This window comes from Mercenaria mercenaria, unplaced genomic scaffold, assembly GCF_021730395.1.
Source record: "Mercenaria mercenaria strain notata unplaced genomic scaffold, MADL_Memer_1 contig_842, whole genome shotgun sequence".
NCBI classification, from domain to species: Eukaryota; Metazoa; Mollusca; class Bivalvia; order Venerida; family Veneridae; genus Mercenaria; species Mercenaria mercenaria.
In genome coordinates, this window is record NW_026463750.1 from 65,251 (window position 1) to 80,458 (window position 15,208).

A 15,208-nucleotide genomic window follows, 5' to 3' on the forward strand; every position below is an offset into this window, starting at 1 on the left:
GCAGTTCAAGAGTTACAGAGCAAAGCGATATATGACCTTTCACTCCTAAGTGTGACCTTGACCTTGAACGTAGTCATCCAAAACAAGCGCTCTGCACGTCGTCTTAGTCTGGTTAATTTTTATGCCAAGTGTTTTTGAAATCCTTCAAGCAGTTCCAGAGTTATAGAGCGGACACGTAACACACTCATAAGACCTTCGACCCCTAAGTGTGACTTTGACCTTGAAATGAGACATCCAAAACATGCGCTCTGCACGTCGTCTCGGTGTGGTGAACATTTGTGTCAAGTTTCTTTGAAATCTTAAAGGGGTTCAAGAGTTACAGAGCAGACACGAAACTGCTAACGGACGGACGGACGGACGGACAGACACCGGAACCATAACATAATACGTCCCTTCGGGCGTATAACAATTACGTCACATGATTTTTGCTAGCAGTGAACCGTATGAAATAGAAATCTAATAAGCTCATTTGAAATTTATATATAAAAATAGCATTTTTTTTTGTGTCTAAATTAGAGGGTTATCTGTTTACATTGGAAAATTAGTTACTTACGTTGCTATAAATGTCAGCTGGTCCAACCACATACTGAACTGGAGCGCCGACCATTTCCATATAAGAAAGTAGAATAATTCCATCCATTAGTCATGCCTGTAAGTAAAATAACGAATGTCTTATAAAATGGTACATTTTCATTTTCGAGTAACAGAGCAGTACCAAGAAACTTAAAGTACCGTAAAGGAATTAAAATACAAATTGACAAGATACACAAAGGTGAATCTATGAACTGAAGAACTCGTAGGAGAAAGATTTGTTCTAAAATTTTCAAAATGTCGGCGTCAGTGCCAGTGTATTGATCTGTAAATCAATGTAAAATAGAGCCATACTAAAAATCAGAATGTTCAAGACATGGGCGAAATTTCAAAATGCTAGTGAATAGAACATGTTTGAATGACAATACCAATGCGGTCATGTTAGCGATTAGTTAGTTTGTGATTCAACAAACTTACTTCAAATATTTTTCGTGTCGCAGACATCTTATTGTGCGGATATTGCGTTTCGCCTACTGATCCGAAGGACGCTTATTGACATTAAGGACGACGGAAGTGAAATCCCGAATTTCATCGGGGTCATCGCACGCCCATGGTCGAAACCGGAACTCCAGATTTTTTCATCGCATTGTATGTGTTATTTGGAATATCTCGCATGTTACCGTAGTGGGATTAATAGGATCGATTCCCCATTATATGTGTGTGTGTTCGGCTTTAACGTCTTTTTCAACAATTTTCATATAAACGACGGTGTCCACTTGTAGCAGTGAGCACAATGCTTATACTGCTGCCTCACTGGAATATCACGCCGTAGACACGCGACATGATACCCCACCCAGTCACATTATACTGACACTGGACTGACCAGTCTTAGCACTACCCTCTTAATGCTGAGCGCCAAGCGAGGAAGCTGCTAGTACCATTTTTTACGTCTTTGGTGTGACGCGAAGGTGAATCGAATCCACGACCTCCCGCACTCGAAGCGGACGCTCTACCACTAGGCTACCGGGGCGGTTCGATTCCCCATTAAGTTAGAAGCTACGTAATAGAATAAATGATTTCCAGTTGTGTTTGAAGTGTTGCGAACTCTTCATGTATATATCCACAATTCCGTACCAGTGTCCTTGTTTTTATCCCTGCCAAATTATAACAGATTTGAATAATTTTGTTATGATGTTTTAAGTTTAATGATTACTTATCATAAAAAGACATATAAACGACAACCATTTGAAGTAAGCTCAATTAGCACTTGTGATTTATAATAAGGTGGCACTTTAAATCAAAAGTTACACAGAAAGTAAATCCAAAATGACCAAAATGACTGCAGCAAAATTTGAATTTTTCGAAATGATCAAACTCTATCATATACTAATGTACATCCCAATTTAGTTTTGTTGAAATGAAACATCTGTCATCCGTCAATACTTTCAATATCAACAATCGGTTAAATACCACAATATTCAACTTGATAAATACCTGTTATATAAAATGTTTTTCAGCAGATATATTACAGTAAAAATGAAAATCAAGATGTTATAGTGTTGAATCAATGGTCAATTCGAGAATATTACAAAAACCAAGAATTACGTTATAGGGCATATCTCCAGTATATTTATCTATGCAAAGTTCGCATAGATAAATATACTGTATATGATACATACTTTTCTACACAATGGGATATACTTAAATGAAAACTTTCTTTATATCTTTCTATTTTTCTTTCACACATACGCTATACAAACAAGCTTTCTAGCCTTGAGTTCCATACATTTTTGTTTTAATTAATGAATACCTGCAAATGTACATAAATATATAAAAGAAAACAAAATATAGTATTGCATATAATTGAGAGCATTTATTTATTTATTTATTTGGGTTTTACGGCGCACCAACACAGTATAGGTTATATGGCGCCAAACAGGACTACAAATTTTGGTTCTATTGTTCTATTCAATATAAAAAAATTAAAAAGCAAACTTTTGCGACACTTACAAATGGTAATTAAATGAACCAGATGTGTATATTTACGAGAGTATCTTCCATACGTATCCATTTTACAAATCCATTTGCTTACACCCATCTGTTATTGTTATGAATATAGATATAAAATAACCTTGGGGATTCTATAATCTTGTTTTCAGAATTGTTAAATTACTGTGTGTCTTGCTCGAAATTTGAAAAAAACATGACGCAAAATTTTGGAAAATTGAAAAAGGATAAATATGATTTTACCAGATAAACAAGGGAATTAACCCACAGGCATTTCAATACTGTGTTTAAAAGATTTCATTCCCTTGCACTAATGCTCTTTGTTGGGATAGAAAATAACTTTAAATATGACTAAATCTTCTGTCATGGGAAAAAACTAATATATTAAGGCTCTTGATGATCACTGCATTCAAATTTTTGAAAAAAAAATGTAAATGTGTTTTCCAGCAAAGTGATAAGTCACTATCATCTAGAATGCATGTTAAAAGTATAGTTTACAGCGGTACAAAGGTAGTCATTGGTAAGTGTTTCAAAGACCAACATCACAGACGGTGGAAATGGTTTTTCAACAATGTTATTATCATTTTTGTTATAGATGTAATCTCGAAAAATTACTGCATGACCGCCCCATATTTCATTAAATTTATTCATTGACATTAATTGCTTTGCTTGAAACTTTTCCATATTAAAAAGCAGTGTGATATGGTAAATAAACACTTGAATATTTGCTTTGATAGATATAATATGTAGCTGTTATTGTTATTTTCTTTAAGGCAGTTTGGGAATTCTATTTCCAAAAATGACATCTGACTTTGACAATGTTAGGCTTTCTTCTTATCCATTTTTTGAAAATCTGCCAAACAAAATGTGTTGTGTTACAGTCTGTTGCTTACTGGTTGGCGACCCAGATTCGGACAATTTTACAGCCTTTTCAGCTGTCAATTTGTTTGAATATGAAAATTAACTGAAAACATCACTGAGGCCCAAAAGAGGGTACGTAAGTTCAACGTTTTGAGAGAAATCGGACAATAGGAAAACGCTAATTATCATAATTTCTGTCACGCAGAATCACTTTTAGGTCGGCGTTAATGATAAAAAGACATATTTACTTTGTTTACATTCAACTAATAATGTTCGATGTAAGGCTGTCGAGACTTTAAAGCATTCAGCTGGCCTATATACGACACAACATGTTAACTAAACAAAAATGGTTTGAACGCATTTAAATCGTGTTATTGACGTGAGAAACCTTGACACTTGTCTTAAAACAAGCAATTTTCATGATTGTCTGCATTTAGCAGATTGTAGATGAGTAACCCTTGAATAATGTCTGGGACTTAAAACAAGTATGCGCATGCGCACTGAAAGCACATGCAACTTTCCCCAGCGTGAGCTGTCAAAACATTTCGTGACGTGAACAAATGTAAATATTCCAATTTTGTAAGTTTAACTTACCGATTTGCAATTGTTGCAGTGGATGTTGCACATAAAGCAAGCGTCTGTATTCTTGTCAACAAATGATAAAACATAACGCCAGAATACGCGTTTATGCGACTGTTCGATTTTCTGGGTCGTCCGAAACCAGTACAGAACGAACATAAATCGTCAGGTTTAAGTCCATTGTTAACAGATAGGTTGTCCCCATGATTCTATGGTTGATTCTGAATTGAAACCACTAGAGTTATTTTCAGTGGCAGTTTAAAAGTATTTCTCCAGTCAAAATTATTATTCAAATTCAGGTCTACAATCTATTTTCTTTTGGACGTTGGTGCTTTTTTACTTTTTAATATTGTGTCATATATTTTACGACAACGCTTTTCTCTACTATTTATTAGCATTATTAAGAATAAAGGCTGGATTCGGTTAATATCTTTAATTGCTAAGTGTGTAAAAAGCAGTTTGGCCAGCTTGGCTCTCAGAAACTGGTCCCCCTATCTAAAATTTATTTTTGTACCATATTAGCATGGTGAGAAATTCTTCCCATTTTTCAGGATACGTTTTATATGAAAGGAAAATAAAACCACTAAACATATCTTTCCAAAAAAGATTGTCTACTCTGGTCAGTCTCTGTTTTATCTAAACACTACCATTTATTTCCAAGTAAGATATAATTGGGCATATGTCTTTCATCAATGTAATTAGCATTCTTCTTTTGATATTTTCGTAACAATGTTATTTTCAATGAATTCATATTCTTTTCAACGTCAATCATTCCTAAATCACCTTTATTATAATCTTACTTTATATCATTTCTTTAAAATTTGTCTGGTGCACTGTTCCATAAAAACATTGAAAATTTTTTTTTATCTGTTTTATATTGTTTAGTTTAGGATTTGGTAGACTTACGGTTAAGTGACTGATCTTTGATAATACCAGTTTTTTTATTACTACATGTACTATATTTCCTATCGGTGTAATGATTTATTTTGTCTATTGCGTCAAAAGGATTTTTATTTCTTCAATTTTGGAAGCATAGTTTATTTCTACAGATTCATTAAAATTTGTTTTCAAAGTCACTCCTAACAATTCAAAATTATTACTTTTCCACTTAATACCTTAATCTGGACATAGAATGATATTACCATGTTTAATAGAACCAATCAAAACTGCCTTAGTTTTATCAAAGTTTATAGTAAGCCCCGAAACATTTGCATACAATTTTAAAACTTTCATTGTGTTTGTTAATGTTTTCTTTTTCTGAACCATCTAATAACAAAGTTGAATCAACCGCATAATGTGAAATTAAAAGATCTCTATGACTGATTTTAATACACCTATTTTCTTGAAGTATAAACAGTACTTCTGCGCAAAATATAAAGACATACGGAGACAAAGGATCTCCATGACGACAACCTCAACGTATGTTAAACCAGCCAGAGAGGGACCATTAACAATACACATGATTTAATATCTTTATAAAATAACTATCCATTTGATGAAGTTTTCCCCTAAGTTGAAGTACACGTATTTAAAAACTTTGTTCATAAATGGCCATGATAGAGAATCAAAGCTGTGGCAAAATCTATCAGCAAAAGCATTCCTGGAAGCTGACATTTTTTAGCATTGAGCATTATGTCATATATAGGCCTTGTATTGTCTCTTATAAACCGACCTGGTAGAAGAAACCGTTTTGGTCTTCGCTTATTAATTTGAGTAACACCGTTTTTAAACGAGGTGCTATTGATGTAGAAACAATTTTATAAGAGATATTTAAAGTGATAATGGACGTCAATGTTTGAGAAACAATTTGTCTTTGTCTTCTTTTGGTATGAAAGTCATTACCCTTTCTTTTTGTATAATATACAATTCCCTTGCGTTAAAGGCTCGATTAATAGACCGTACTAGAAGAACTTGTAGAATGCTACAGTAAAGCCACTGCTACCTGGCAAAGAGTAATTAGACATTTTCTTTAAACTAGCAAGCATTGCTTCAGTTGAGAGTTCACCTTCCACATTTGACCTCTCATTTTCTGACAGTTTATATACATGTATGTTGTTATTGGCTATTATTTAAGGGAGTTCAAATTAACTTCACTGCTTCCTCTGTCTGAGTATACAGTATTATAATGGTTTTTAGTTTCATTTATTATTTCGTTTTGCCCCTGTGCAAGAATACAATTTATTCATCATTTTTGAGGTAAAATCTCTATTTTCTAGATTACAAAAATAAGTGGAAGGTTTTTCTTTTCTCTCCTTCATATACCCACTTAGCTCTTTATCGGATAAGTTTACCTTCTGTTTTATTTCTCATTTCTCTTCAGTTATTATTTTAGCTTCAAGTAGAGTAACATCTATTTTTTTTCTTGTAATTAAATAAAAAACTTTGCTCATTGTTTTCAAGGGGCCTCAATGGCCGAGTGGTTAAGGTCGATGACTTCAGATAACTAGCCCCTCACTGAATATTAGTTCGGAAGGTTGATTGAAAATTCGAATACAACAGAAAATGCTATTTTTGCCTTCCCTAATTTATAAGTAAATTATGTTACAGCTATAAATTCACATCATACACACACACGCACACGCGCGCGCGCGCACACACACACATGCACACACATATATATATATAATCTTGTAATTTTTTCTTACCTTATCAAATCCAGTAGCACCCTTTTGTTCATCTTTTGCACTTGCCATTCTGTCTTCTGAAGGTTGTAGTGACATTCTTATATCGGGGTCCATATTTTGATTACAAATGTTGATTTTCTGTTTAATTTCATCTTCTAGTCTTTCAACTGTTTGCAGGGGAACTGGAAAACAAAGCCAGTTTGTATGAATCACGGTTTCCAGCTTTTACGTCACGTTGACGAATCACTTAATTTCATTTGAAAAGAAACAGTTAAAATTAGATAGGTGTTTCTGAAAAAGGTCGAATTTCAATGCAACATTACATGAATGAGTGGGAAAGATTAACTGAACAGTTCGTAAAACAAGTCGATTTTATATTAGCCTGCCGTTGTCGCTTTCTATGGTTCCTCGCATGGAACGCTTTATGAAATTTTAATCGATACATCTTCAGAGATTAGTATCATTTTATTATATCGCGAAAGTGTATCAACTTACATATGTGAAAGGTCTTTTGAATGTTTAAACAGATGGAACAAACGTAATTATACAGCTAATGACTAAAAAGAACTCAAAAGTCGCTTACGTGAGGAGAACCTTTAGTCCACGTTGGTTATTAAATGTTAATTTAAAGGTTTTTTATCTTTATCTGTGGAAGATCCTTAAACCGACAAAGCGGAGACATTTAGAGAAAGATACTACTTTTGAAAAAATGCATGCCCTTTTACTGTTACATTTGAATGAAAGTGGTAATAGGTATGTATCATCTGATTAAATGTCTGGTCAAAGGTTTTATAACCTATATGTTAATGGATGACAAAATTAAGGACCGCATTGGAAAACCCTATTGAACTTTGATCTCTTAATGTGACAATGACCTTTGAGTAAGAGATATAACTAGGAACATTTCTGTGAAGTAATATTAAAATATTTTGACTGATGACAGAGTTATGTGCCAGAATAAAAAAAACTATTGATCTTGAGCCCTGAGTGTGACCTTGACCTTCGGGCAAGGGGTCAGGGTGTTAAGCATGACACGTCATCTTATTGTGGGATAAATTTGTGCCATGTTATATCAGAATTCGTTCAAAGATGACTGAGTTATGGACCGTACAGTAAGAAATCACTAGAGACGTTTGACCATCTGTAAGTGTTATCTTGCGCTCTGAGCTAGTGGTCAGGGTGAGGCGTAGGACACGTTGCCTCACTATGCATTTTTAGTAGTATTTAAATCGCTTCAACAATGACAGAACAATTTACCAGACGGGGAAAACAGTGTGAAAAAAGCAGACCTTTGGGTCTGGGTGCTATGCGTTTCATAATAGGATTCATTTGTGCCAAACATTATCACAATTCATTCACCCGTGGCAGTGTTATAGACTGGACCGAAAAAGGTCACTCCTGACGTAAAACCTCCAAGTGTGACCTTGACCTTTTAGCTAGGTTCCTGGGTTTCGCTTTTGACATATTGTCTAATTATTGTCACAAACTGACATACGGGCCTCATTGTATCTGTAGTATAAATGCAGGTATTGCATCATCTTTTTGTAAATTTTTGAGTTATTGAGGTAAATGTCAGATTTTACGCATAAAATACCTCTATGTTTTTCTGTATTTCATAACTTAAATATCCATGTAAATTTTATTAAATTCAATTCAGTTATAAGAAAGTTGATATTTTATAAACTTCAGTAATTTATGTTTTTATCCCCAAAACCACTACAACTGGCCTTAAATTGTCAAATTCAAATCCGCGCTAAAGTAGTCAGATTTCCCGGCTATATCGTGGTTCCCGTGGAAATGCAAATAGTCAGGGTACACGCATATGTCGTGAGTCCCATAAAATTTAGTACTTGGCGGGATATTACCCTACAAATAGACTGGACTAGATATGCCTAGTGCACACCACTTTCGACATTAGACGAATTTACGTCAAATTGATTTTTCTTGGTAGAAAATTTATGCTCGTTCGAGGTAAGAAGTTTATTTGATAGATTTTTGTATAATTTTTGAATTACGATTTATAGCTCACCTGAGCACGAAGTGTTCAAAGGCGAGCTTTAGTGATCGCCTTGTGTCCGTCGTCTGTCGTCGTCCGTCCGTCGTCGTCAACAATTTGACTGTTAATACTCTAGAGGTCACAATTTTAGCCCAATCTTAATGAAACTTGGTCAGAATGTTACTCACAATAAATCTTGGGTGAGTTCGATATTGGGTCATCTGGGGTCAAAAACTAGGTCACCAGGTCAAATCAAAGGAAAAGCTTGTTAACACTCTAGAGGTCACAATTTTGGCTCAATTTTAACGAAACCTGATCAGAATGTTACTTTTAATAAAATCTTGAATAACTTCGATATTGGGTCATCTGGGTTTAAAAACTAGGTCACCAGGTCAAATCAAAGGAAAAGCTTGTTAACACTCTAGTGGTCACAATTTTGGCCCAATCTTAATGAAACTTGGTCAGAATATTACACTTAATAAAATCTTGGATAAGTTTGAGATTAGGTCATCTGGAGTTAAAAACTAGGTAACCATATTAAATCAAAAGAAAAGCTTACTAACACTCTAGAGGTCACAATTTTGGCCCAATCTTAATAAAACTTGGTCAAAATGTTACTTTTAATCAAATCTTGGAAGAATTTGATATTGGGTCATCAGGGATCAAAAACTAGGTCACCAGGTCAAATCAAAGGAAAAGCTTGTTAACATTGAAGAGGCCACATTTATGACTGTATCTTCATGAAACTTGGTCAGGATTTTAATCTTGATGATCTCAAAATACAGTATGAATCTTGGTTATGTAGGATCAAAAATTAGGTCACCGGGTCAAACCAAAGGAAAAGCTAGTTAACACTGTAGAGGCCACAATTATGACCATATCTTAATACATCTTGGTCAGAATGTTAATCTTGAGGATCTATAGATCACGTTTAAATCTGGGTCAAGTGGGATGAAAAACTAGGTCACTAGGTCAAATCAAAGGAAAAGCTTGTTAACACTATAGTGGCAACATGTATGACTGTATCTTCATGAAACTTAGTCAGAATGTTAATCTTGATAATTTTAAGGTCAGGTTTGAATCTGGGTCATGTGGGGTCAAAAACTAGGTCACCGGGTCAGATCAAAGGAAAAGCTTGTTAACACTCTAGAGGCCACATTTATAACTGCATCGTCATAAAACTTAGTCAGAATGCTAATCTTCATCATCTTTAGGTCAAGTTCGAATCTTGGTCATGTGAGTTCGATATTGGGTCATGTGGGGTCAAAAACTAGGTCACCGGGTCAAATCAATTGAAAAGCTAGTTAACACTTTAGAGGCCACATTAATGACCATATCTTAATGAAACTAGGTCAGAATGTTAATTTTGATGATCTTTAGGTCAATAGTTCAGGTGAGCGATACAGGGCATTCATTGCCCTCTTGTTATTTAGCAAATTTTTGTTCATTCTACAGGATTTTGCAACAGTTACTTTTCGGCATGTGATTTTGGCTAGTTTCGGTATGTCAGGATTATTTAATAAATTTTGCAGGCTTTTGTAAATTATTTCGAAAGAGGATTCTAAAATGTTTCGTTTATATAAGCTGTAAGATTTGTACTGAAATTTGTGTATCATGATAATTGTGAAGTACTCTTTGTCTTAAACATATGTCAAACATTTCGTTGTTAATTATGGAACGCTGTTACTGCATTGCATTGTAATATACAAATCTGTGTGGCAACTCTAGTACAATGTACTCAATATGCAATTGTAATTTGAAATTATTGTGTGCTAGTCTACAGCATATCTAAACAGTATCCGTTGTGCCGGATGGAAATTGGTATTATATACATGCTAGCTTTTGTATAACGTTTATTTCGCATTGCATTGTGTTAATTTATAGTTGGAAATAATAGCTGCAGTTTATCATCTATAATTTTTCATCATAAACTTTTCACATCTTTCAATATTTAGCTTTAGACTTACTTTAGTAAGTAATTTATTTTAGAAATAATGGAAGTGATAAGTGACGTATTTTAATCACGTGACGTATGAACCTAGTACCACATATATTTTATAAGTAGCACGTATTATTTATAGGCGCCTACGGAGGTATGGTGTACCCAAAGGAGCAGTTTTATGCCCTTACTTATTTGTTTTGCTATGGTGCTTACCATATGGTGCTTACCATATATACTACATTTTAGCTTCTTCCACCAGACGACTTTTACTTGGTGATGTCACGAACCGGAAGTAAAATATCCGAGGTTATTTGATCTTCACTCACCTCGATGTGATTTTCCCAGCGCAGAGCTTTCGTGCCATGGTTGTGCCGTAACCCGAAAGGACGATGATGTTTGTGATCCACTGAAGTCAACTCAGGGATGCAATCACCTACCATCATAGGGAGCCAAAACGGAGTCAACGTTTTCACGGTTTAGAGGGACTTGACTTGAAGATATGTTGTTTATTTTGGTGCTACTCAAAGTTAGAATTTAACGGAAACATCTGAGTAGTGAATAAAATAGCGTTTCTAGGCCAATCTGACCTAATTTAACCTTTAGTCTTTGGTCCAGACTGACCAATGCTGGACAATTAAAAACCCACAGGTTTCGAACCGACTAAAAAGTTTTAAACACATATAATATAATGAGTTTACAGAATAAAATATATTGTTTGAAAGAAAGAAAATTTACTGATAATATAAATCCTCACTATGTTACAGCAAAAAACGGGAAAAGAATGATAATGGCTACCTGTTCGTCTTGTGGAAAAATGAAATCAAAGTTTGTTAAAAGTACTATCACAGCAGGTAATTTAGATATTCATAAAGCAATGTTACCTTTATTACCTAAGAAAGGTGTAACACTCCCAGGATATAATTATTGTGGACCAGAAAACCCTTTAGATAACGGACCTCCTGTCAACGAACTGGATGCAGTATGTATGGACCATGACTTTTGCTATGACAGCGGTGTAAAAAAGGGTACATGCGACGAAAAATGCTTTCCAACTTAAATAAAACTAAATCAAAAACATTTGGAGAAAAGATTGCAAAACATTTAGTTGTAAAACCTGTAATTTAAACGAAATACAAACTTGGGCTGGGACATAAGTCAAAAAACGGGAAAAGGGGGTAGAATATACCCCCGGAATCACTGCAGAGCCGGTAACTCTGAGCTACCGCTGGAGCGATGAATTAGCAGAAGAATTACACAAACCAATTAAATGAAAATTTAGGAAACGAAGAGTGATAGTTAATGATATTGATGATACTTGGTCAGCTGATTTAGTTGACATGCAAGCTTTTTCAAAATACAATAAAGGAGTAAAGTACTTGTTAACCGTTATTGATATATTCAGTAAATATGCTTGGGTTATTCCATTAAAGAATAAAACTGGAAAATCTGTTACTGAAGCATTTAATAAAATAGTTTCAGAAGATAGAATTCAGGGACGAAAGTCCCCGAAGACTGCAAGGATTCCAACAAATTTATGGGTAGATGAAGGAAAAGAATTTTATAATAAAAAGTTTGAATCATTTTTGAATAAAAATAAAATTAACATGTACCATACATTTAATGAAGGAAAGGCTGTAGTTATTGAAAGATTTAATAGAAGTTTAAAAAGAATAATGTGGAAATATTTTACAGCAAATAATACTTATACTTATTTAGATAATTTGCAGGAAATGGTTGATAAATATAACAAAACAAAACACTCTAGTATAAAAATGACACTAACCGAAGCTAGTAAAAACTTAAATAAAGGTACTGTTTACTTTAATTTATATGGAAATTTAAAGACACCAAAGAGTAAAGCAAAATTTAAAATTGGTGATCGAGTTCGCTTAAGCAAACTTAAAAGACATTTTGAAAAATGTTATACACCAAACTGGACAGAGGAAATATTTATAATTTATGGAATTAATAATACAAATCCCAGAACATACACTATTAAAGATTTAAATGATGAAATAATTCATGAAATAAGTTTCATTTTATGAACAAGAACTTTTACCTACTACACAAGAGGTTTTTAGAATAGAAAAAGTTATCAGACGAGACTATAAGAAAAAACAAGCTTTAGTAAAATGGAAAGGTTACAATGAAAAATTTAATAGTTGGGTTCCGTTTATTGAATTGGAAGAAATTTAATTTAAAAAATATTAATATTAATATTAATTATATAAATGAGTAATAAAAATCTAATTTCTAATAATAATGGAATAGAAACAATAGATCAATTAATTATTCACTTAACTAAACTAGCTGCTGCTTACAGAAAAAGTTATAAATTTTTTGGGAGAGTAAGTACTGGGTTATATATTACAGCAGGTATTTTTGGTTGCTCAGCTGCATTAGCACTTGTTCCAGCTATTCCTATATTTGTAGCAGTTGCTGGCGCTGTTCCAACAATAATTACAATATTTACTAATAGACTAAAACTTGACGACAAGAAATTATTTTAAAAACACATCATCACAAATAAAACAACTTATAACAAAAGCACGGATCGCAGCTTTAGCTGTTCATGACCCTAATGATCCTGGAAAAGTAAATAAAGAAGAAGAGAAAAAAGTTATTCAAGATATTTTTACAATACTATTAGAAATGCAGAAAGAAAAAAATTATTCAACACCTCTTGAAATGCACATGAAGGAATTTAAACTTAACGGATATAAAAGTAAAAAAGAAGAAGAGTTGTATTAAAGGTTAATAAAGATTATTAAAGATAATTAAAGATTATTAAAGATTTTTTCTATAAGTATTTTATATAAATGAGAAAAATTATATCAGTTGAAGGTAATATTGCATCAGGAAAAAATGCGTTTTTAGATATTATTAAAGAATATAATCCTAATTTTAATATAATTCCAGAACCAATTCACGAATGGCAAAATGTTATGGACTCTGATTATAATTCATATAACCTTTTTGAACTTGCTGCTCAAGAACCTTCCAAATATTTATTTCCTTTTCAGCTAACAACTTTAAACAGTCATATAAAAACGTTATCTTCTGCTAAACAGTTTGATGGCGTTTCTGTCCTTGAACGTTGTTATTTAACTAACAGTAACGTTTTTACAAAACAACATCACGACAACGGTGTTATAAATGACCCCGAGTGGGCAGTATACAATCTTTTCTTAACTGATCATATTATAAAACCATACGGAACAAACCCAATTGATGGATTTGTTTATGTTAAAACCGACCCAGAAATATGTTTTAAAAGACTTCAAAAAAGAAACAGAACGGAAGAAAATAGAGTTGGTTTAGATTATTTAGAAAAACTACACAAATTACACGAAGAATGGTTAAACAGAATGTCTCAAGAAGGTATTAAAATTTTAACAGTTGATAACAATTTAGAAAAAATGACTTTAAAATCTTATTCAAAAGATATAGATAATATAAACAAATTTCTCAAATCAATATAATTTCTTTAGGTGCGTTTTTAAAGATTTTTTTCTATAAGTATTTTATATATAGATGGTTAATAGAAAGGTAGATAGAATGATTATGCCAAAATTATCTAGCACTTTAGGAGAAATAATGAATCCAGACAAAAATTCATATAAAAAAGTTCTTAAAAGAAGAAATGTTATTAAATCAAAACTTAATCAAATAGTTAGCGATGAATATAAAAATCATGTCATTGATAAATTACAAAATGTTATAGATCCTTATCTTTTAAAAAATAATTTATTTGAATGGGACTGTGGTTGTCTATTAACTGAAGAAGAAAATGCTGAAAGATTATGTGATTGTCCAAGACCAAATAATTTTCGAAACAATCCTAAAAAAGTTATTTCAACCAATTGGGATACTAATGAAGAAAAAATATATAGAAGCACTTACGCAGCATCCAAAGACCTTAATATTAATTCAGGGTTAATAACAATGTGCTGCCAAGGAAAAAAACAAGTTAAAAGTGGAATATCAAAAACCAGCGGGAAAAGATATAAATTTAAATATTTTAGTTCTTCTTAAACTTTATTTATTTTATTATTTTTTTAATCCTTTTTTCCTTAGTGATTTTTTTTCTAAATATAATATATAGATGGAAATTGAGAGATCAAAAAATCAATATTATAAGAAATTTGAAATTAAAATTACATATAGACAAGATCCAAAGAATCAATTATATTTAACTATAAACGACTCTTATGAAATACTAAAATCTGAACTTAAAACTTTAAAAGGTATAAAAATAAACGTTGTTTTAAAATTAACTTTTGTAAAAATGAGTGCAACTGATACAATATATAAATCAGCTTATTTTCAATCAAAGGCTTTAGAAATAATTAATACAAACGAAATAAAAAACACTTTACATCAAGCCTTTGATGAAATAATAAATAGAATTGGTAATTGGATTTCTGAAGGAAGCGGCTGGAGAATAGAGTCAGTTGATGCTCATTATATAAATAGATATAAGTATAGTCCATTGGCTGCTTCAAGTTATTTAGAGTTACCAAAACCATTACAAAATTCAATGAAAGGATTAATAAATATAAAGAATGATGATAACGAATGTTTTAGATGGTGTCATTTAGCTTATAAATTTCCTGTAACAAAACATTCTGAAAGAGTTTCAAATTATAAAAAAACATATAAACGATC

At 32.6% G+C, this 15,208-nt stretch overlaps 1 protein-coding gene across 1 annotated transcript in view; it reads right to left on the minus strand.

The window, feature by feature from the left end:
- Positions 1-6,784, minus strand: part of LOC128554889 (heat shock 70 kDa protein 12A-like) — a 66,128-nt gene extending 59,344 nt beyond the window's left edge. Inside the window, exon 1 of the mRNA XM_053536221.1 lies at positions 6,624-6,784. Coding sequence (XP_053392196.1) covers positions 6,624-6,716 — 93 coding nt within the window. The 5' untranslated portion in view covers positions 6,717-6,784. The remainder of the gene's footprint in view (positions 1-6,623) is intronic.
- Between the last annotated feature and the right edge of the window lie 8,424 nt (positions 6,785-15,208).